The sequence below is a fragment of the Schistocerca serialis genome, chromosome 3 (genome assembly GCF_023864345.2).
Source record: "Schistocerca serialis cubense isolate TAMUIC-IGC-003099 chromosome 3, iqSchSeri2.2, whole genome shotgun sequence".
Classification (NCBI taxonomy): Eukaryota; Metazoa; Arthropoda; class Insecta; order Orthoptera; family Acrididae; genus Schistocerca; species Schistocerca serialis.
Genome location: NC_064640.1, coordinates 75057297 through 75083248, shown reverse-complemented (window position 1 = coordinate 75083248; position 25952 = coordinate 75057297). Strand labels below are relative to the sequence as shown.

Genomic DNA, 25952 nt, shown 5'->3' with positions numbered 1-25952 from the left:
TATGTCCTGAAAGGTATCAGAGGTAATGTCAGTTTGACTGATGAGTTCTATACATGATCTACTTAAAAGAAAAGATGTCCAGATATGTGAGCTCAGGTAATCTCAGTGAACATGACATGCAGTCACCTTAACTAATTTTCAATTCCCATCTGTAATAGTCAGGTGATCCCTTTACAGCAGCACTGAAGTAGTGTGGCATCATATGACAATGCAAACAAATTGTGTGCACCATATGCTAGGGTATACACCCTATATTTTGACATATTATTATTTATTTATGTACTTATTCAATTATCATTTTACAATGATATTAGATTTGTCATCATAATACAATGAAAATAAATAGCTCAAAAATATATATACACCTAGAATATACACTGCAGAGCCAAAGGGACTGATACACCAGCCTAATATCACACAGGCCCCCCACGAGCAAGCAGATGTGCTGCAATACGGTGTGGCATGAACTCAACTAATGTCTGAAGTAGTGCTGGAGGAAACTGACACAATGAATCCTAAAACTTCCTGGCAGATTAAAACTGTGTGCCAGACCGAGACTCGAACTCGGGACCTTTGCCTTTCATGGGCAAGTGCTTTACCAACTGAGCTACCCAAGCACGACTCACAGCTTTACTTCTGCCAGTACCTCGTCGCCTATTTTCCAAACGTTACAGAAGCTCTCCTGCATTTCAGTTTTAATTTGCCAGGAAGTTGCATTTCAGCACACTATCCACTGCCCACAAATCCGTAAGAGTATGAGGGGGTGGAGATCTCTTCTGAACAGAGTATTGCAAGACATTTAAATTCAGAAGAATGATCCTGGAGCCACTCTGTAGCAATTCTGGATGTACGGGGTGTTGCACTGTCCTGCTGGAATTGCCCAAGTCCATGGCAATGCACAATGGACATGAATGGATGCAGGTGATCAGACAGGATGCTTACAGATGTTTCACCTGTCAGAGTCATATCTAGACATACAAGGTGTCCCATATCACTCCAACTGCACATGCCCCACACCATTACAGAGCCTCCACCAGCTAGAACAGTCCCCTGCTGACATTTAGGGCCCATGGATTCATGAGACTGTCTCCATACCTGTACATGTCCATCCGCTTGGTACAATTTGAAACAAGACTAGTCCAACTAGGCAACATGTTTCCAGTCATCAACAGTTCAATGTCGGTGTTGACAGGCCCAGGAAAGGCATAAAGCTTTGTATCATGCAGTCATCAAGGATACTTGAACGGGCGTTTGACCCCAAAAGCCCATATCAATGATGTTTTATGTGCTGACACTTGTTGATGGCCCAGCATTGAAATCTGTAGCAATTTGTGGAAGGGCTGCACATCTGTCACATTGAATGATTCTCTTCACTTGTCATTGGTCCTGTTCTTGCAGGATCTTTTTCAGGTCATGGAGATGTATGAGATTTGATATATTTACAGCATTTCCTGATATTCACGGTACACTCGTGGAATGGTTGTACAGGAAAATTTGTGCTTCATCACCTCGGAGATGCTATGTCCCATTGCTCGTGCACCAACTATGACACCATGTTCAGACTCACTTAAATCTTGATAACCTGCCATTGTAGCAGCAGTAACCAATCTAGCAACTGTGCCAGACACGTGTCTTACATAGGCGTTGCCTACCACAGTGCCATATTCTGCCTGTTTACATATCTCTAAAATTGAATATGCGTGCCTGTACCAAATTCTTTGGCGCTTCACTGTCTAAGCATGCACCATTAGTATTAGATGTGTTGACAGCTGTGGCCTTAATGAAAGAACTGTCCTGGCATTTGCCTGAACTGATATGAGAAAGCCACAGAAAACTTAAATCAGGGTGGCTGGACAGAGCAGACTTCATCCTCCCAAATATTCTCTCAGTTTCTCAATTTCTGCACTGCCTAACTTGGTTGTAATAGATCTTAGTTGAGTGCCTTATGCACAATGGCCACCTGTACAACAGATCCATCATTTGGGCCCTGGACTGAGCAGGGGCCAAACTGTTGACCACCAAGCAGAAACCAGGTCACACTGTCAGCTGCGAGGAGCCACATCATTGAAGATAGCACACAGAGTATTCTGCCATGAGCAACCCATTGAAGTACATGCACAGACCTGAGAAGTCAGTCTTCAGTGAGTAAACCAGCAAGCTAGGTGCTGGCAGCAATAACTCTTCCACAATCAGAGGCTTTCTCTGGTGCATCCAGGAAGACACATCATGGTCCACCACTGCTATGCCACCAAGTCGTCCTCCCAGGGGCACCACTACACTCTGAACAACAACCAATCAATGTGAGATCCTAAGATGCCATGTCAACAGTCTGGATCTGTAAATTATACTAGTGTCTGATTTTGGTTGCACCAAACTCAAAAATCTCTGACCTATTGTGGTCATTGACTACCAGTAATTGATGTCTAATGAAAGAAAACATAATTGACATACTTGTTCATTTTCTGAATTATGTTGACAGCCTAGTTCAAACTGTCTTAATTACCTTTCAATACTGGCTTTCCACAAGGCTAGTTAGTAGAGATATTAGTTGATGTTAAATTACAACTGGTCTTGGGTCAAAAGTTATTTTTATGTATAGACATTTAGCAAGAATTTATTTGTTATTGTTGTAATACAGCCACCAGCCAGTTATTGATTCTTATTTCAGTCTTCAGCCAAGGGTACCACCACTAAACGGAATTTGTGTTTACTCACAGGAAACAAACTTTGTTTCTTTAGATTCTGAAAATTGTTCTTGCCTACTGATCACAGATATAGTAGTGGTGACGGGGATCTTCCCACTTTTGCAATGTGACCAGCATGTTTAGTTAACACCAACAGGCAGAGAGTGTGTGTTTAGGTTTTGTTTTCTTACTCTGGTGATTTGTATTTTTATTGGCAATGTTGCAACCTGTGGATGCATCCCAGCAGGTCATGCTGCTGCTATAACAGATGCAGATCATGATGGATCAGATTATGCAGACCAATCAGGCCTTGATGGAACACCTAGAAGTTCTCTTGGCCTTGGTACCAGATGACTCCCACTGCCTGTCAAGTTTCGACATGTTGGTGAAGAGTTTCTGGACAGCACCACCACTTTTTCAGTTGTTTGACAAGAAAACAGAACCATGGGCAAATTGAGTCATGCACATGGAAAAACATTTCATTGTACTTGACATAACAGTTAACACTCAGTGACACTCAGCAGTGGCATACCGTTTGGCCCATGTGGGTCCCAACAGCTCTCACCTGTTGCAACAGCTTCACCCAGAGGTAAAACTGCATGCCATCCCCTATAAGTACTTGAAAGTAAGCCTGTCAGACTATTTCAATTCTCAGGTCCACTTGGGAGCTGCATGGTACAAGTTCTGTAGCTGTCATAAGACTACTGAGCAGTCCTACAGGACTGGATTACTCACCTTCAAGGATTAGCCAGGGTCTGTCAATTCCTTTGTCCTAACCCTGAATGTAAGCAATCATATGCAGTTCTTTAGTTCATGATATTATTCTCATGCATGCACCAGATGATATCCAATGAACTGATTTCATGAAGTTACAGGGTCCCTCATTGGGCACTTGTCTTCCTATTATAAGGGCACTTCAGCAATCATTGCAGTTGACTGCCTCCATGAAAGACCCTTCATCAATATATGCCACCCGACTGGCATGTTGATCCACCCCATCCCTCAAGTCTGTCTGCACGTTCAGAAGCCACTGTCACCCCTAAGGACTTTTCAGCTGGTCAGTACCTCAACCCATACCATCTTGTCACAACTGTTTCTTTCAGCACCCCCGCCAACAATGCCCCCACAAGCAAATCAAGTGCAATGCCTGTGACAAGGAGGAACATAAAGGAGAAGTGTGTCAGTTGTCCAACATAATGACAACGAATGCTACTCACCTTGATACTTCCAACTCTGGAAAGAAGGACAAGCCTCAAAGTTGCCCAGATGTTTCCTTGGTGCAGTCAGTATTTCCACATACCCAAAAGGTCATTGCTCTTACTTTGAGGATTAATGAGGTCCCAATTATATTTCAGCTTGATCAGAGCATTAACTGACCATTTGAAATTTCATGAATTGGTTACCCAGTTCCACTCTACCTTTGACAAGCCTATGATGAGTGTTGTGAGATTTGAGACTCATATCACCCTACTGCTCATGGCTACACCCAAGTTTTATAAGGCCTAAAAAGTCCCACATACACTTTAGGATAACTTGTGTGTTAAGCTACAGCACTTGCAAGAGAAGAACATCCTCATGCCTATCCCCAGTAGTTGAATGGTCTCCAAAAGTGTCCTCATGGAGAAACCCAACAGAGTGCAGCAGATCTGTGGAGATTTTAGGCGCACAATTAATGATCAGTCTGTAGTGGATGCCTATCTGATCACCAAAGTCAAGGATATATCATCTCACATTTATCTGGGGGATGACTCTTTGCCAGAATAGATCTCATAAATGTTTACCTCCAGTTACTGTTGGACAGAGGCTCCCAACATCTTTTGGTAACCAACAGCCCCTTTGGTATTTTTCAATATATAAAACTGCCTTTTGGCATAACCAGTGCATAAGTTATATTTCAGAGGTACCTGGAGCAGCTCACAAGGAAGATCCCCAGAGTGGAGAACTACCTTGATGACATAATTGTTGCAGGCAAAACTGACCATATGCTGGATAACCTGTGCTCTTCTTCATGGTGGTGCACCATGATAACATCAAGTGTAATAAAGATAAGTATTTTTTTATTCACCAAGTAGAATATCTTGCAAATTCTTTTCAGTGCAACATGAATCTCCCCTCTGCCACAAAATCTCCTTCTGACAATAGTCAACTGAAGTCTGTTCTTGAGACTGCTCCACAAGACTGTGAAGTCTGAGAAGGTCTTCCAAGCTTTGAAATGGCATTGTTGTACCACTTGTTTGGTGGCATATGAACCATCCCAACAATTGATCTCGACAATAGGTGCATTGGATTATGGAGCAGGACACTCCTTTTTCAAATCATAGATGGTGTAGCACATCCTATTCCCTTTGTTTCCAACACCCTGTCACTATCCCAAAGAAACTACAGTCAAATAGAGAAAGAGGTCCTAACGATACTTTTTTGTGTTAAAATTTTCATGGATACATCAATGGTCACCAGTTCACTCTCCTTACAGATCATAAATCTCTCTTCCCCGTTGTCAAAATTTTTCTTCCAGTGCCTATGAAGATGGTACACCATTTCCATTGATGGGCTCTTTTCCTCTCCAGTTATCAGTATGAGACTCAATACCACTCTAGCACTCATCATGCTAATGGCAATGTACTTTGTAGGTTACCTCTGTGGCTGGACCTGGCCTTTGACATAGAACCTGAAGTCTATTTCCATTTGGACATGGCACCTGAGGAAGTGGTGTCCATCTTGGCACTGAATGCTATGCTCATTGCTCAATACACAGCAGAAGATCCACTTCTGTGTGAGGTACTAAGCCAGATACGGGTGAGGTCATTGGCCGACTGGAAACAGCTCCAGCATCTGGAGGCTCAAGCATATTGATACTGGTGTCATGATCTCTCAGTCCTCAGTGGGGTCTTCCTCATTTCTGAAGATAATGGGTGAACCCGAGCCATTGTACCTGCCACTCTCTAATTAAATGGCTGGAGCAACAACATGTCTATTGATGTCACATGGATGCAAACATCACCACTACAGTTACGGCTTGTCATACTTGCCAAACCAAGCAAGCAGTATCACCCCAGAGGAATTTTTCCTGGCTGGAGGTGTCAGACCTCTGGCCCCTTAACCACTTTGATTTCTTGGACCCCTTTTCAGGCCATACATGATTGATTCTGGCGAACACTGGTGTAGGTATTCCATAAGTCTGTCAAATGACAAATTCTTCTGCTTGTGAAATCATCCACATGTTTTCCCTCATTTTTTTCTATCAAAGGCCTACCAGAGACCATTGTCACTAACAATGGTAAACAATTTTCATCCACAGAGTTCACCTCCTTTTGCAAAAATAATAGTATTGCACTAATATATATAGCTCCATTTGATCCTGGCTGAACATTTTGTTCACACATTTGAGACTCAAATGTCTAAGTTGAGTGTACATCAACTTATTGAAGTAGCATTGCCCCTCTTTTTGGTTTCTTATCAATCTACTCTGCAAGGCAGTTCATCTCCAACTAAATGTCTGCTTGGACACCCACACTGCTCTCTGCTTTCCTTACTGATTCCCATGCAAATAAATCCTCCCACTGAGTGACAAAAGTGGCACTGTTTTTCTGTCCATGACATTGTGTGAACTCTGATTTTCCCTAATGGACATCAGTGGTGGACTCCCAGATGTGTCTCTCACTTGGTGGTCTGAGAGATGGTCAAAGTCACTCTCCTTAATGTCAAAGTGTGTCGAAAACATATCAATCAGTTGTGACCTCACCATGGAGACTGTTCAGGATCCACTAATTCCTCACCCTCTTTGTTCACTGATGTGACCTCTCTACTTCAGCTTGATCAAATCCAGTTGCTTGCCCTGGGGACTTCCACTTCTTCCACGACACTGGCAGATGCTCCACCTACACTGATGGAAGTGGAATCCATCTCTTCAGTGGCACCTGAAGCCATTGTAGATACGGAGGTCCCCTAAGAGGTCAAGATGTGCTGTACTTTCTCCTCTTCTATCGGAGGTAGGCATAATATATCTTGGCCATGTGTCTATGTGCACTGGCAATCTGCACAACAGATCCATCAGGTGCATCCCAGACTGAGTAGAGGCCAGCCTGTTAGCTGCCAATAAGGTTCCAGGATGTGCTAGATATGCACATAGAATAGTTTATTGCGCATAAACACATGACTGAAAACAGTGCAAAAAGTATTCTGTTGTGGAAAGCCCATTCAAGGCCACACACAGACCACATACGTTAGTGTCTGCCAAGTAAGCCACTGGGCCCAGTGCTGAGAGCAACCATTCTTCCACAACCAAGGGCTTACTTTGGTGCATCCAGGAAGACACATCACAGTCCACCTCCGAAATTCTGCTGAGCCATCCTCCTAGGGCCAATACTATGCTACAGACCATTACCAGCCAATGTGTGGCTTACAACACTATATCAACAGTTTGTATCTGTAAATTGTAGTGGTTGTTGACTTTGGTTGCATCAAACTCTAGAATCTCTCACCTGTTGTGGACATTGACTTTCAGTGATTGACATCTAACTCCAGAAAACACAATTGACATACTTGCTTATTTTTTGAATTACATTGACAACCTAATTCAAGCTTACTCAAGTACTTTTCAATACTGGTCTTCCAACAGACTAGTTAGTGGAGGTATTAACTGTTGTTCTATTAGAATTGGACTTCTGTTAAGAGTTATTTTGCTGTCTGGGCATTTAGATAGAATTTATTCATTAATGTTGTAATTTGGCCATTAATCAAGTATTGTTTCTTGTTTCGGCCTTCAGGCAAGGTTATCACCACTAAAAAGGAATTTGTATTTACTGGCAGAAAAAAAACTTTGCTTCTATGTACTGAGAACTGTTCTTGTCTGCTGACCATGAATATAGCAAGCTGGTATCTATTGAACAAGGTTATTTGATATAACACTGTCTTTCTCTTCATAGCTGCCTGCATTGAGGACACCCTCTGATAACTCCAGAGCCATGAACTTGCTGCTATGCCCCTTGCACTAATTATAGACCATTCAGAAAATGGACTCTATGCCTGCACACACAGGGCACACATCCCCAATGTACATTTTCATGTCCTCTGCTCATTTCACATGAGAAACTGAGTCAGCATCCCTCTTCCCCATGATGAGTAAGATGGTGAACACAGGAGAATGACAAGCCATGACTAGAACACAATATAGATTTTGACTTATTATTTTCGTGCAGAAGTATCACAGTATTGTAATGAGACATGGTGTTGTGGTTATTCTTTTCCATTATTAATCACTACTCTGAATCATCCAAGCATTTTTTTTCCTTTTTTAAATAAGTATTACCTATAAAGAACATTTTAGCTGCCTTGTTAAACAGACATATTCTGGCAATCTTTTTCATCCCCTTTGTTCAACTTACTACACAATTTTATTTTCTGATAGAAAAGGTTATTTTTAGTTTTTTTGCGTGTTTTCACTGGTAAATGTAAGTCCAAGCTCGCTTTTGTTCCATGATTATGTATAGAACTATTAGTAAAATACATGGTAATGTTTTCCATGATATATGCAACAAACTGGTAGATGTACTCACTTGGTGCAGCAAGGATACCTAGTTTTCTAAACATTATTTTAGAATGAGCCCAACTACTATTCTTAATATTCTTATGCTAATTTTCTGTAATTTAAAAACTATATACACTTTTGTGCCTTTGAACCGCTGAATAGAATCCCGTAGCTAAGTATTAAATCTCCATAGGAATAGTATGTCACCTCCTCTTACCTGAATACTGTTTTTCCCCCAAAACTAACCTAGATTAGATTAAAGTCTGCTAAGACGCCATGGATTATTCATGGAATAAAGGTACCCTGTAAAACAAAAAAGAAACTGCTTCTGTCAGTCAAAAACAGCTCTGATGTTGATGCTATAGCTCATTACAAGATATACTTGAAAATATAAAACTAGTAACACTGACATCAAAGCAAATGCCTTATGAGAAAATAATAACCACATCAGATAACAAAATAAAGGCAATGTGGCATTTAGCATAAGATCAGACTTGTAGAAAGAGACATCGAAAGGAGCAAATAGCATTAAGAAAAAATGATACACTGGTCACAGTTGGATGCATTGTTGCAAAATCTTTCCACAAGTATTTCATAACTATTTCTGAAAATATGGGCTTTAAGTTTCAGTAGAAGCTGTCATGAAATATCTCATAGCAGTCATTACAAATAAATTCAGTCATATGAATATGACCCACACTACACCAGTAGAAGTAATGTCACCAAAAAATCTTTAAAATAAAAAAATCTAGCGATTGTGATAAAACACCGACAAAGTTAATTGAAGTATGTGCTTCTGAGTTTAGTAACATATTAAGTTATCCACGTAACCAGTCATTTATCTGTGAAACTTTTCCTGAATAGATGAAATACTCTGAAGGTAAGCCTTTGTTTAAGAAAGGTGATAAATACCACCAAAATTTCATTCAATTTCATTTTTGTAAGTATTCTCAAAAATTTTAGAAAGGTAATATACAACAGGCTTCTTCTCCATCTGATAACAAATGAAACATTCTCAGAGGCACAGTTCAGATTTTTAAGGGGTTCTGATACTGAAAAGACTGTCTACACTAACAGCAAGAATGTACTTAATTCGTTAGAAAATAAATTACTGGCGTAACAGTAAAAGCTGCAAAGTGCTTCAAATCCTATATCTCTGACAGGAAACAAAGGGTATCAATACGCAAGGGATGTGTATTAAACTATCAGGCATCAGCCAACAGGGAACTAATTACAACTAGTGTCCCCGAAGGTTCTATCATTGGAGCTCTTAATTTTCTTGTGTATGTCAAAGATCTTCCATTTGTAACTTTACCAGATGCTGAGATTCATTTGTTGACAAATGAAGCAAGCAGCACAATAAATAGCAAATCAAGAATACTCTTAGAAAGATCAGCAAATTAAATTTTCATGGACTTTAATAAATGGTTCCTAGACAATTATTTGTCACTTAACTTTGAAAAAATACACTACGGAATTTTAGAACTTGTAAAATGTTTCCCACGAATATATATACCAAAAATATGATGATACTGTTAAATTCTTGGGATTATAGCTTGGTAATACATTCAACTGGGAGGAGCATACTCCAGAAGTGTCTTATCAAATCTTTGTTTGCAATGTGCATTTTGTCAGATATAAAAATAAATAGACTAGCACACTTAGCTTATTTGCATTCCATAACATCACATGGGATAATTTTTTGGGGTAACTCATAAAGCCAAACCAAAGCTATCTTAGTCCAAGAATGTGTTATAAGACTTATTGGTAGTATGAGCTCAAGACCATCTTGCAGAAGGCTGTTCAGTGAACTAGGGGTACCATTTACTATTATCCAGTATATTTGTTCCTTAACAAAATTTGTCATCAAAAATGTAGTTCTTTGTCTAGCAAAAAAGCCAGGTCATGGAATCAATATCAGAAATAAGGATAATCTTCACAAAGATTTAAAGTAATTTTCTTTGGTCCAGGAGGTGTCCATTATCAGGAACACACATTTTCGATAACTTTCCAACAGCCACTAAATGTTTAATTACTAATGAAGTTCATTTTAAGAGGAGCCTAAATGACTTAATGGTGGCCAACTCCTTGCTCTCCATTGATGAATTTCTTACATGGTGCTGCTATCCCTCACCATGTCCACCCCATGCCTCCTCCTTAACTGCAACACCACCCCAGCAGATTTCTGCTCATGGAAGATGTAGTTGCAGTCAGGCCACAGCACCTGAAGACAGTGCCCATGTGCGCAAGGGAGTTGTGCTTGTGTGAATGGGTGTTCGAGTTTTCTATTTCAGAAGAATGACTTTGTTTGAAATCTAAATTACCTTAGAAGTCTTTTTTGCTTTGCCTGTCTGCAGCTCAACACTTCCTCTATGTGCTGAGTAGCAAACTGTACCTTCTGGACCTTCCTGTGCCACACATACTTTGTTGAACCTCATCCTTAATGAACCCTCCACCCCTTTTCTCTGTATTCTGCCATGCAGATACTGATCTCACCTAATCCAGCTACAAATGCTGCTCCTTCTCTTCACACATATCCACCCACTGACTTACATCCCACTATTGTTGTCTTTTTATTCATTTTTCTCTTTGATCTCATCATGTTTTCATGTTAATTTTAGTTTCTTTCACTATAGGCTTTACAACCTCAGGTTTCAAAACGTTCCTCTATCCCTAGCCACAACTCAGTTCGACACATTGTTCAACTGTTGTTGGCTATCACATGAAATTCCCTCCCTCCAAAATGTCCTGACCATCAAATTGCCTATCTCCAGCACCAAAACCCACTTCCACAATGACCTCTGACTGTTCAAATTCTGTCAGTCCATACCCCTCACAAACCTAGTCCTGCAAAACCATATAAATCAGGACCAAACATTCTTGCAATACCTTCTCTCAATCTATAAAATTCTCCCAATCTGCAGGCCCAAAATCCCACATACCATATCCCAAACTGAAACTCCTGCCCGCCAGGAACTAGAACAGCATTCAGAATGCCATTTAAAAAAATCTCCAACCTGTTTACCTCCTACTCATATCTTGGACTAAAACTAGCCATAACCTCTGCAACAGCCTCTATCAAACTTACCCTGCATCCCATCTTAGCTGCCAAATCCTGCCTTGCAGACCTACTACATTTACCACACCCCCAGAAACTGGAAGACAGTCACGAACCTGTCCTCCAAAAACCTCAGTCCCACAGAAGTATCAGTCCTTTCCAAAGGCCTTTCATTTTGCCCCAATACCAAATTTAATTACGCTATGCTTCTTAAAGACCTTCTCTTCTTCTCCTGGTCCATACAGTGGAAACACTTTTAGACCGCCAATCCTATGTATCAGACCTAACCTAAACAAACATTGAACACTGCCTGATTCAGTTCACTCCTCCGTCCATCTATGATTCTCCCAACTGCCCCCAAATAACCACCTGTTAACTTTCCAGAATTTGCTGACCTGAAATCGTACCTCACCACCATTTCCCAACCTCCTCAATGTGGAAAACAAACTTGCATCTGGAAAAAGAACTGTAATGCACCACTTAAAAACTGAGCTTGACTTTATTATCACAGCTGCTGAGAAGGCCTCCACCACTGTGTTTATAAACCACAGGGATTATCTGGCAGAGGGACTCTTGTCAGCTGTCAGATATGTCTACCTACAAACTCTGCCACAGCGACCCCATTTCAGAAATCCAGCAGCATCTGCAGTCCCTCCTCAAATCCTTAGGCCATTACAGAATCTCTCTCCTGAGTCTCTTTCCTCACCCTCATTATTTCCTGTGCGTGCTTCCTAAAGTCAATAAATGCAACCATCCTGGATGCCCACTGTGGCTAGTTACCATGCTCCTACAGACAGAACCTCTGCTGTCATGGAGCAACACCTTCGGCCTATTAGCTATAATCTATCTTACTATATACTTTAAAAAAAGCAAAAAGAAAGAAAAGAAAAAAACAAGAATTTCCTTCGTCAATTCTCCACAGTTCCTTTTCTTTTACCACTCAGTTCCCTGCTCATCACCGCCCTCTAACTAACATACTCAATATCCATGGCCTTGATACTATTGAGCACTAACTTTCCTAACAACCAACTGACTCCAGACCTACAACCACTTCCTGGTCAACATATCAAACTGTATCCTCACCCACAGTTACTTCTCCTTTGAAGGTATCACCTATGAACAAATCTGTAATACAGCAGTTTGCACTCACATGGCACCACCATCCTATGCCAACCTATTCAAGGACCATCTAGAGCAATCCTTCCTAACCACCCAGAATCCCAAACCCTCTCCTGGTTCAGATTCACTGATGATACCATTGCAATCTGGACTGAGGTTGGGGACACCCTATCCACATTCCTCCAGAACCTCAATACCTTCTCCCACATTCAATTTACCTTGTTGGGTCAACCAACAAGCCACATTCCTTGAAGTTGACTACCACCTCCAGGATGGCCACATCAGTACCTCAGTCCACCCACCAACTGCAGACAACATCTGCACTTCAAAGCTGCCACCCATTCTATACTAAAAAGTCCCTCCGATACAGCCTAAGTACCAATAGTCTTTGTATCTGTAGTGGTGAATAGTTCCTCCCCAGATATTCCAAGGGCCTCACTGAGGCCTTCACAGACTGAAATCACCCTCCCAGCCTCTTCCAGAAACAGTTCCCATGTGCCTCGTCTCTCCACTCACTTACCATCTCCCACATATCCATTTCCCGACAACAAAGGAAACACTTCTCTCGTGACTCAGTATTGTAAAATGAGGTGAATCCAATCCAAAATGGCAGGTTTTTCAAGATGTTAATATCACAACCCTGATATAGATATATTCATGTATTATATCTAAAAACAAAGATGATGAGACTTACCAAACAAAAGCGCTGACAGATCGATAGACACTCAAACAAACACAAACATACACACAAAATTCAAGCTTTCACAACAAACGGTTGCTTCATCAGGAAAGAGGGAAGGAGAGGGAAAGACGAAAGGATGTGGGTTTTAAGGGAGAGGGTAAGGAGTCATTCCAATCCCGGGAGCAGAAAGACTTACCTTAGCGGGAAAAAAGGACAGGTATACACTCGCACACACACACATATCCATCCGCACATACACAGACACAAGCAGACAAATGTCTGAAAGCTTGAATTTTGTGTGTATGTTTGTGTGTCTATCGACCTGTCAGCGCTTTTGTTTGGTAAGTCTCATCATCTTTGTTTTTAGATATATTTTTCCCACGTGGAATGTTTCCCTCTATTATATTCATGTATTATGTTATTTTTAGTTCATAATTGCAGTTATTATTTTAAGTTAACTGTTGATCAGTTTTATCTTCTCAGTTTGGGTGAATCCAATCACCATTGCATTTTTTATGCAAGAGTGGAATCAGACTTCCAGCGGAGTGAATCCGATCACTATCTTGATTTTAAAAAAATATATTGCTGTATTTGCAACAAAATTTTACAATTTCTAGACTAAACAATTTTTAAAAGGATATTAAACTTGAGATTTTTGCTATAAAAACACTTGCACTCACGAAATTTGACAAACAGATACACCTGTACAATGTCCCTAACATCATTATTCCTCAAAGGAAACCCCCATTTCGCACAACACAATAATTCTTTAACCAGGCTTTTTCCTTAATATTGGTTAATGCTGGTTGGCTGCCTATTTTGTATTTGTACCTCTCCTTCAGTTTGTCATTTAATGTGATGCTTAATTTTCCTGATTTGACACCTTTCACCACATTTAGAAGAAATTCTGGTTTTTAGATAGACTTCTGTGTTGGTCCCAGAACCCTTTGGTATACTTGCATGATCGGATTCACCCTACAAAAATGCAATTTTTTAATTAGGCATGCATAGTGACTAAGCAGCATTAGCAATGATAAAAAAAATGAAACTTTATCACTTAAGATGTTCATATGCAAGCAATATAATTGCAACTTACCAGTTACACTTTGGAAGTAACAGCCACCAGCAGAAGTTTTGTTGTGTTGACTACACGAGTGTAGCACAAGAATCACACACCCACTGACAACGTGATTTGCTGGTTGCACACACTCCAACACACCATTGTTGTTGATAGATCAGTCAAGAATTCATGGCAGTGGTCAGCTGCAATGTAATTGTTAAAATGCTATGCTCAGTTGTTCAAACGTGGAAAAACTGGTAAATGATTGACACCACCTGATTGGATTCACTTCATTTTGCAGTACCACCAGGCCTGTAGAAATTAAATCGCATTCTCCACCAGGGCTTTAACAATCCATGTTATACCCTGAAATGACAAATATCCTCACCGCTGTTTTCCTCATCCCTCACACAGTGGTATTCTGCCACTCACCAAGCCTATACAATCTCCTTGTCGGTCCCTACTCCACCTCTGCTCCCAGCTGCTTCTTCATGGCTCATATCTCTGCAAGAGACCTAGATCCAAGCCCTGTCCTTGACATCCTCCCACTATCACCTTCTCTAGCCCATTCACAGACATCTCCTGCCCTATACCCCATCAAAGTTAGGCCATCTGTGAAAGCAACCATGTGATCTACTAACTGAGCTGCAACCACTGTGCCACTTTCTATGTGGTCATGACAACTAATAAGCTGGTTATCAACAACCAAGCTGGCCAAGAGACAACTGGACCACCCAGTTGCTGAACATGCCCAACATGATGTGCTTCACTCTAACCCAGATAAGACTGAATTAGTTTTTGTTTGCATTTTAATGAATACTTTAATTAATCACTTAATTATAATAAAAGTTAGGCGTATGTAATGTTCTTGCACTTTTTATTTGCATAGTTTTTTAAAAATACCCCATCCTTCTGGAACGACTTCAGCTCTATATAGATGCACTTAACACAATCTTACTATTTAAGGGACAAATCAATACTGTCATACTTTTTGTATGGATCAGTATGAAACAAGAAACATGAAGTGGTACATTGCATTTAATGCACAGTGTTGTAGATTTTTCTAACATTGTTGACAGTGTAGTTGTTTCTTCTTTCTCAAAACAGGATCTAGTGACAGATCCATTCTTCCAGCTTGCCATATCTAAAATCAGTTTTTGCAGTTCTAGATGCTTTCTCTTTGCATAGCAGTATGGCAGTTTGATTCCAGAATTGCAGTGGTGATTCTTTGATAAAATGCCATGTGGACCAATTTACCACCCTTTACCAGCCTCCTCCCTCTACAGCTGCCACATGTTATGCTTGGCTACATAAGAAAAGTATGTAATAAATAGGAATTACCATTTCTTAACCCTGATATCTACTCTACAGTCTGAAATATTTTGGTCAGCTCTATCAATTCCACCCATAAACTTGTTGTAATGGTAAATGACTCCTGGTTGTTGAATTAATAACCATCTTTTCTGCTGATGTGAATATTGCTTGACTTGATGAGTTGGATTTATGGTATTTAAGTTTGTTGCCACTGTCACAATGCTGTTGTCATTCCATGAAGCCACTAACATCTCGGCTGAACTGTCAGATCTCAAGTCAGCTGTCCCTTGGGTTTTGTTTTTAGTTCATCTCCATTACTTTTTGCAGTTATTTACTCCTCACTACTGAAATTTATTTCCTTATAATGGTATAAGAGTCATCCTATTGCAAAAATGTAGCTTATAAAGCAAATCTTAGCACATAGGTTTTTGTGTGGGTATTTATGTAACAATAGTAACATAAATTTGGGTTCCCAACTTAAGTATAACAAACAATGAAATTTCATCCATCCTGATTGATGATCATATGATTATGAGCTTACAGACATTTTAGTGACTCATGTTGGCACAGTATGCTATTGTTGCTAAAATAAAGTATAAGCACATGTGTACATATATTACAGCAAAAGAGAAATGGCAGAAAACATTGTATCTGATTTTTATATACATACAACTAGTGACCTTCTAGAAGGATGCACTTCAACAGACAGTCACTGAGGTTATATTACGCATGAAAATACACATACTACACTTCACTATATTAATATGACATTCTGAGGGACTGTGTGAGCAGTTATTTCTCTAATACTTATGTGCACAGAAAACTTATACTTACCTACCAACTACAAGGTCAGGTAGATAATCACTTTTTAGCAAACCACATTTTCTCATGCACAAAGAATAATGCATACTTAACAATGAAAGCTAAATGTTGTTTTGAACAATGGTATGTACCAGTTAGATGCAATGCATACTAATGACATCAGCTGGAAGGTAGAATAAGGAATTAGTATAAGAAGTTTCGAGCTCCTCTACAAAAATCATTCTTGAAGGACAACAGTTGTATCTCAGTTAAAAGTTGCTTCACTGCCTGCACCATCTTGATGCTCCCTAGCAACATCAGTTTTTTTCTGAATTGTAGTTGTTGGGACTCTACCTATAATGTACCCCTTGTTGCTGCAGTGCCCCTGGTTTTACCCTCATTAGTCTGTGTCCTCCACCACCTTTTACTTCACTGCTCCTGCACCAGCACTACACATGCCATTTATCACAGCAACGCACCTACTAGTCCTTTCCCCTTCTCTACTTCTTTCATCTCCCCTCCCCCTTCCCCCACCCTCTCAGAACAGCCTCCCAACATTGCACCTAGCAGTCCTATCCTATCTACGCCATGTCCCTACACACTTCCAAAGGCAGCACAGCAGCCCCCTATTTCACCCCTTTCACTCATCCCAGCAGATCACTGCTCACATCAGACATAATCATAAAGTGGACATTTGTGTGTGTCTTGTGCTTGTGTGAATGTGTGTGTGTTTTTTTTCTACTGTAGAAAAAGGACTATGTCCAAAAGGTTAAATATTTAACAGTCTTTTTCATAGTGCCATCTGTGACTCAATATCTCCCTTATGTGATGTTTAGCAGTATATACTTTCCATATTTTTGAATGATTTCTTGAAGCTTTCAGCTGCCATTTTCTTTATTTCCTGTACAGTCTTAGGCCATTTTCAGGTATTTTATGGATGATTTTTTGGTAACTGATTATGTCATATACGTTGTTGCTCCTATGACATTATGTTTGCTCATAAATTAGTTTGAGGTGTTCACACTATTTTAGGAGCACAGTAAAATAGCGTGAACACCTCAAACTAATTTATGAGCATAACAATGATGTATATGACATAATCTATTACCAAAAAAGCATCCATAAAATACTTGAAAATGGCTAAGGCCAAAATTGTATAATTGTACCAGAAATAAAGTAAATGGCAGCTGAAGGCTTCAAGAAATCATTCAAAAAATTCATCGCAGTTGTGGACCCTATCGCATTGAAAATTACTTTCCATATAATTGTTATAAATTTACCTTGGTGTCTGATACTTGTTCTGCCAATTGCCTTCGTCACATTGTATAGTTAAGCAATGTTACTGACAATACAGAGTGTTTATAAATGAATATAAGGGTTATAACACTTTATAATATTTATTATATTAAAGTTACAGTTATAAATGATATGTCAAATGAAAGAGCAACTCAAACAGTTTTACCAAAAACCTTATAAATGTTCAATGTGAGCACCATTTGTCACATGGCACACATCAGGTATATAGCCGAGTTCTTCACAAATGTTGATAAGTGTGTCTTCAGTGAATGTAGCAATAGCTGCTTCGATCCAGTTTCTTAATTCAGGGAGGTCTGGTGGTAGCGGAGGCATGTACACATGATCCTTGATGATGCCCCAAAGGAAAAAATTGTATGGCATTAGGTCGGGTGAATGTGGAGACCATGCAACGCAAGCCCTGTCATTGGGCCCCTTGCGGCCTATCCACCGCTTGGGTACAGTGCAGTTCAACCAGTCTAGCAGATTGCGGTGAAAACATCGCACACTGTGCATGAGCACTGGTGCCAAACACAACTGTCTGTTCATTTGACATATCATCTATAACTGTAAGTTTAATGTAATAAATATCATAAAGTGTTAAAACCCCGATATTCATTTATAAACACTCTGTATTATAAACTATTTTCTTTGCGTACCTTGTTGTTACATGGAAATATTTTGATGCCACTACTAAGGAGCTCTTAATATCATCTGAGATCTTCACATCTTGTATGTAATGATGAGCAACTTTGTCCAGTGCATCTTCAGGCCAGACCTAGTGAGATTTTGAGAAAATTAATTAGTTCACAAATGAGATTAGGAAAGGTAGATAACATGACCTACATGAACAACTGCATAGACTATATTTTCATAAACTAAACAATTTATAAAGTAAATGTTAGTACTGATAGTGCCAATTAATATTTACGTAAGTGGTGATTAACAACTGTGCCGCTGATATGAATGTTTTTAATGGCTTACAGTTGCAATTACAAGTAAAGTATGTTTATAATTTTAAAAAAGGCTCAGGATGTCTTAATGAAATACAACATGATGGTGAATAGATCATTTGTTTGGCACCATACAGCAAAACTATTCAAAATTATTCTTATGATATTTATAAATGCCAACACCTGATTCCCTCCTTACTTTCCAGTGACCCTTATCCAGCCAATGCCAGGCCAGGACTGCTGTGGCAGTTCCCCACTTTCGCAGAGAACCTATCATACCTGTAGATAGGCTACTGCTGTCATGGGGTCACCACACCCCAGAATATTTCAAAGATACTGCCAGCTTGCAACCCCTCTCTTACCCAGGGAGTAATCCGTGCAGCCCTATATGCATCTACTGTAATACCATGGTAAGGTGTGGCATTGTTTTTCAAACTGTTTGCACCATGTGTACCTGAGGAAGGATGTGGAAACTAGCCTGGTATTTACGTAGGTAGATGTGGAAAACTACCTAAAAAGCGAATCCAGGCTGGCCAGCATATTGGCACCCAACATTAATCTGTAAGGCACATTCATTCTGGGGGTGTCACACCTCACCATGTCCCGCAAGCTAGCTCTTTAATGTGCTCAGCTATCTGAGTATGTTAACATTCAATAATCCCTAACGAGATAATAGTATTGAGAACTATAAAATGTACACAAGGAAAATAATGTTAATGTCTTGTTGCTACACTATTTATAACTCAATTTTAAAAACCAATAAAAATATACATTATTAGACACACATTGCAAAAGTTACCTCAAGTTCTAGTAATGGATTTGTAAACATATTTCTGTCTTCAAACATATTTTTATTCTGTTTTCCTTGTGAAATAAGGCTAATATGTCTATAAGCAATTATTTTCTTCTCAAAGTAACCATTTGCATAAATTAAAAGAAATATGCAATGTGGATGTATGCAACATGCTATTATTCCAGATTTCCTACATACACACATCAAAGAAAGTGCTGCATCAGCCCAGTTCCTAGCACTCCTGACAACAGTTGTTGACAATTGATATAGTATCAGAGACACAGTCTCTTTGACTGTTCAAAGTTGTCACTAAACCTGTCCAAAGATGTAAACAACCATGCATGAGCAGTACCTATTAGACAGAGAGTGTCCAACAGACGATCAGTTCCAGTCATTCCACCAGCAAGGAGGTACATGGCTCATGTTGTCTGTAGTTCAACCACGCCTAGATGGTGAATACCATGGTTCAATTGTGTCAATTGTGTCAAGGGAAGTACCCAGGTGTCTCGGAGTGAACCAAAGTGATGTTGTTCTGGCATGGAGGAGACAGAGAGAGACAAGAACTGTCAATGTCATGCCTTGCTCAGGCCGCCCAAGGGCTATTACTGCAGTGGATGACTGCTACATATGAATTATGGCTCGGAGGAACCTTGACAGCAATGGCACCATGTTGAGTAATGCTTTTCATGCATCCACAGGACATAATGTTATGTCTCAAACTGTATGCAATAGACTTCATGATGCACAAATTCACTCCTGATGTCTATGGCGAGGTCCATCTTTGCAACCATAACACCATGAAGTGCAGTACAGATGGGCACAATGGCATGCCGAATGGACTGCTCAGGACTAGCATCACATTCTCTTCACTAATGAGAGTCGCATATGCCTTCAACCAGACAATTGTCAGAGGCATGTTTGGAGGCAACCTGGTCAGCCTTAGACACACTGTCCAGTGAGTGCAGCAAGGTGGAGGTCCCCTGCTGTTTTGGGGTGGCATTATGTGGGACCAACATACGCTGCTGGTGGTCATGGAAGGTGCTGTAATGGCTGTACGATACATTAATTCCATCCTCCGACCGATAGTGCAACGATATCAGTAGCAGATTGGCGAGGCATTGTCTTCATGGACGACAATTCGGGCCCCCATCATGCACATCTTGTGAATGGCTTCCTTCAGGGTAATGACATCGCATGACTAGAGTGGCCAGAATGTTCTCCACACATGAACCCTATTGAACATGCCTGGAATAGATTGAAAAGGGCTGTTTATGGATGACGTGATCCTCCAACCACTCTGAGGGATCTATGCTGAATCACCATTAAGGAGTGGGACAATCTGGACCAGCAGTGCCTTGATGAACTTGTCGATAGGCCTACATCAATGCAAGAGGAAATGCTACTGGGTATTATAGGTACCGGTGTGTACAGCAGTCTGGACTGCCATCTCTGAAGGTCTCATTGTATGGTGGTACAACATGCAATGTGTGGTTTTCATGAGCAATACAAAGGGCAGAAATGATGTTTCTCTTGATCTCTATTCCAATTTTCTGTACAGGTTCCATAACTCTCGGAACTGAGGTGATGCAAGACTTTTTTTGTGTGTGTGCATTAGGGAGATTTTAATTTGTAGTCACTTGAAGTGCAAGTAAAAAGAAGTAAATATCATTTACTGCCAATTTGTTGCCAGGAAACTCAGTTCATACCAGTTGTCAATGCTGATTTAAAATGTAAATTTAAAAATAATAGCAAAGTAGTAAGTGCTAACTCTGCCATTATTAGTCTCAAGCCCTGCACCCCATTCAGAATGTGATAAGGAGGGAGATAAGAAAGGATAACAAGAACATGGGTCTGTCAGGTTCAAGATGACCAGTCCCAAAACAGACACTTGCCTATGGTTATAGGGAGAAACTGGTCAGTGGTCTCAAAGACAGAAGAGGAAGCTGAAATCCCTGTAATAATGAAAATGGAAGAATCTAGGGAAGTAAACTGTAAAGGAATCAGTTTTGAACTAACAATTCAAACTTGTCTTCAAATTAATGTCTACTGCATACAATTAAAATTTCAGTAGCATGATGGAAAGTCCTTCAAAAGAATGCAGTTCTTCACGTGATGTACAGTCCATCACAACCTAGCATGACCGGAAATCCCAGCATCTACAGTCAGTTGGATCATTGCCGGAATATTTTAAAACTTAAATTAAAAAAGAAAACTGATATTAGCTACTTTAATTCAAAAACTGATAAACAGAAAGGACTGGATATGTGGATTCACACATGATGGAATGTCATTGTCACATCCCTCATGTTGAAAGATTCTCCTCTGTAGTTCAAATGCTGGCATTCACACATGCCGTCAATGGAACATTGTCGACACATCATGTCACATCAGTGTCATGTCAGTGTATCTCAGGAAGAATGTTTTGGCAGGCCATTGATGGAGTCATATGACATTTCCTTGTTGCTGCCACAAGTAGCAATTCTGTATTTGTTGTGTTTAGTTCAGCATAACGGCCCATGTAGACATATCTTATGCAAACCATCAGCTTCTGCTGTGGTGATATTGGATGCCTAAATCTTGCAATTTCTCTTCATAATTTCTATTTTAATCTTGCTTAATAGGTAGAAAACTATTGTTTAAAAATTCTGAAAGATTTTTATAGAATAATGACTCTTTCAGCTCCTTACAAAGAATGAGGAACTCTCATTCACAGTCTCAATTTTTTCACATTTTTCTAACACAGAGTCTTTTAGCTCACTGTTCTTGTTCCTCATCATCAAGAGCAACAGAAATCATTGCAAGCTGGTTTAAACTAAATTTCACAATTTTATGACAATCTACCACAATTTATGAAATGTGGCTATTTTATGAACCAGCTGTAACATCACGATTTTCTTTCAAAACTAACATACCATGTAGTGTGAATGCTCAGGAATTCCTCTGACCACCAACACTCAAAAACGTGACAGTTATGGGATGGTGACGTTCTGACAAATGTGAAGCCACCGGTTCTTCTATGGAATAGAAGAAGTTGTTGAGGGGAAACTTTTTCAGGCTGTTTTCAGATTTTACTTGGCTGTCTGTCAGACATTTTGTATCAATGGCTAAGTGATCAAAAATTTTTGTTGCAGCATTGTGCACCACTTTCTGTGCTAAAGACAACCTGGGTAAGGAATATCATTTTTGCTTTCGGTATTGTAGCAATATGCATCATTGCTGATTTTGAAATGTAGCAGATTTTTACAATAAATTTCAAGGGAAATAAATATGTTGTGTAGTAGTTGTCCAAATGATTGACTCCTTAAGCAGATGTCTACGTGATGATCATGGGAGAGCACCACATATTATTCTTGCAGCACATGTTCAGCAATGAAGACTTTCTTTCTTAAAGAAGAGTTACTCCAGAATATTATTCCATATATCATTATTGAATGAAAATATGCAAAATATGTCACTTTACTGATTTGTCTCTTCCCAAGATTTGCAGTGTGCAAATGTGGGTGAACTATGTTGTTTTAGGAATTTCAAAATGTTCTTTTATAATTTAAATACTCATCAGTATGGACACCTAAGAATTTTGAAGTTTCCGCTCCATTTTTTACTTCCTCGCCATGTGTTACATTCATCACTGGTGTACTAGTACCTGTAGATGTGAAGAACTGGATATTTTGTGTCTTTTTAAAATTGAAAGTGAGGTCATTCATAGAAAATCAGTCAGTGATACCTTACATTTTTGCCATCTCTTCTGTTTCTGTATGTATGCTTGGATTGACTGCATTGCTAGAGTAATCTGCGAAAAGAACTAATTCTGCTTGTTGCATATTAGGTGAAAGGTTGATGAGAAAAGATAGTGATTTCTTCCCAGTCAGAATTACATCCTGATGATGAGAAAAGATAGTGATTTCTTCCCAGTCAGAATTACATCCTGAGGCTATATTGGTTGAATTACTAAATACAATAGTCTGCATTCTTTTGGTTAGATATGACATTACTCATTGATTGGCTACACTGTCAGTCCCATAAAACTTCAATTTATCTAGGAGAATACTGTGAGTCACACAGTCAGATGCCTTAGACAGGTTGCAGAAAATACCAACCAGCATTATTTTATTATTTGATACTTGTAAAATTTGGTGGATGAACTTGTAAGTGGTTCTCAGTAGAGCAACTTTTCTGAAAACCAAACTATAATTTGTAGAGGATATTTTTGTTGCTTAAGTCAGAAGCTACTCTAGAATATATTGTCTTCTCAAAAATTTTGGAAAATGACATCAGCAATGAAACAGATGGGCAGTTATAAACATCTAACTTTAACAATGGCATATTTCAGTATATCTGGGAAACTACCTTGAGTTAGTGATTCACTACATATTTCAGATAGGACTGGGCTTATTACACTGAAGCACCAAAGAAACTGGTGTAGGCATGCATATTCAAATATAGAGATATGTAAACAGGTAGAATATGGCACTGTGGTCAGGAACACCTATATAACACAACAAGTGTCTAGAGCAGTTGATAGATTGTTTACTGCTGCTATGATGGCAGGTTATCAAAATTTAAGTGAGTTTGAATGTGGTCTTATAGTTGGTGTGCGAGTGATGGGACACAATATCTCTCAGGTAGTGATGAAGTGGGGATTTTCCTGCATGACCATTTCACGAGTGTACCGGGAACATCAGGAAATCTGGTAGAACATCATATCTCCAATATCGCTGAGGCCAGAAAAATATCCTGCAAGAATAGGACCAACAAGGACTGAAGAGAAACATTCAACATGACAGAAGTGCAACCCTTCGGCAAATTGCTGCAGATTTCAATTCTGGGCAATCAACAAGTATCAGCGTGTGAAACATTCAACAAAACATCATCAATATGAGCTTTTGGAGCTGGAGGCCCACTCATGTACCCTTGATGACTGCACAACACAAAGCTTTATGCCTTGTCTGAGCCCATCAACACCAGCATTGGACTGTTGATGACTGAAAACATGTTGCCTGTTTGGGCAAGTCTCGTTTCAAATTGCATCGAGCCGATGGACAGGTATGGAGACAACCTAATGAATCCATGGGCCCTGCATGTTAACAGGGGACTGTTATAGCTGGTGGAGGCTCTGTAATGGTGTGGGGCGTATGCAGTTGGAATGATATGGGACTCCTGATACAACTCGATACGACTCTGACAGATGACACATACATAAGCATCCTGTCTGATCACTTCCATCCATTCATGTCCATTTTGCATTCCAATGGACTTGGGCAATTCTAGCAAGACAATGAAAGGCCCCACATGTCCATAATTGCTGCAGGGTGGCTCCAGGAACCTTCTTCTGAGTTTAAAAACTTCCACTGACCACCAAACTCTCCAGGCATGAACATTATTGAGCATATCTGGGATGCCTTACAACATGCTGTTCAGAAGAGATCTCCACCCCCTCATATTCTTATGTATTTATAGACAGCCCTGCAGGACTCATGGTTTCAATTCCATCCAGCACTACTTTGAATATTAGTCAAGTTCATGTCATGTCATGTTGCGGCACTTCTGTGTGCTTGCGGGGTCCCTACACAATGTTAGGCAGGTGTACCAGTTTCTTTGGCTCTACGGTGTATATGGGAACACATCTTTAGTACTTTATTGGAATCACTATAAGAACCACGTGAGCTTTTACTTTTGAGACAATTTCAGAAGAAGTTTTTGATTCATATATATGATTGAATTTTATGATAATTAATTTTTCAACGTTCTGTTGTGGCTTTACTCTTGAACAGTTTGTCCTTATGCTTCCTACTATCCTTAGGAAATGATTATTAGACATGTTTGTTACCTGTAACTCATCATCTGCAGTTATTCAGTCACCATTTTTAATTATTCAGTTTACCCACTTAATCTTTAGCAGTCTGCTGTAACACCACATTTCTGATGCTTCTTTTCTATTCTTCTCTATGTTGTTATCATTTATGTTTCACTTCCATACAAGGCTGCACTCCAGACAAATACTTCCAGGAAAGATTCATAACACTGTGTATTCTGTTCAACTTATATTCCATACTTTTGTCATTTCTGACAGAATTGCAATGTCATCTTGAAATCCACAAACTTTAATTCCCTTTCCAAGTATCTATTTGATGTTCTCTACTATTTTCTCTGTGCACAGACTGAGTAACATCTGAGGTAGGCCACCACCCTGTCACACTCTCTTCTCATCAACTGCTTCCCTTCCATGTCCTTCATCTCCTTTAACTACAGTCTTTCACTTATCAAAATTTATCCCTCCTACCTTCAGAATTTAAAATAGTGTATTCAAGTCAACACTCTAAAATTATCTTTTAAATCTACAACAGCTATAAATGCAGCTTTGCCTTTCTTCAGTCTTTCTTCTATGATCAGTTTTAGGGTCTGTACTGCCTCACATGTTCTTACATTTCTCCAGGACTCAAACTTATCTTTCCTGAGCTCAGCTTCTACCAATTTTTCCATTCTTCTGGAAATAATTTGTTTCAGTATTTTGCAGTCATTACTTATTAAGCTGATGGTTCTGTGAAATGCCTCTACAGAAGAAAGTTCCTAGCAATGAATCATAAATGAGACATATTAGAAGTACCAGAAAGAAAAGTTACGAGGAAATTTTTAATCAAATAAGTGGCAAAGTGCCCTAGGAATTAATA

At 39.6% G+C, this 25952-nt stretch overlaps 1 protein-coding gene across 1 annotated transcript in view; it reads right to left on the bottom strand.

Moving 5' to 3' along the window:
- LOC126470685 (dynein axonemal heavy chain 7-like) overlaps window positions 1-25952 on the bottom strand; it is a 762325-nt gene that overhangs the window by 405219 nt on the left and 331154 nt on the right. The window contains exon 12 of the mRNA XM_050098686.1: window positions 18198-18316. Coding sequence (XP_049954643.1) covers window positions 18198-18316 — 119 coding nt within the window. The remainder of the gene's footprint in view (window positions 1-18197; window positions 18317-25952) is intronic.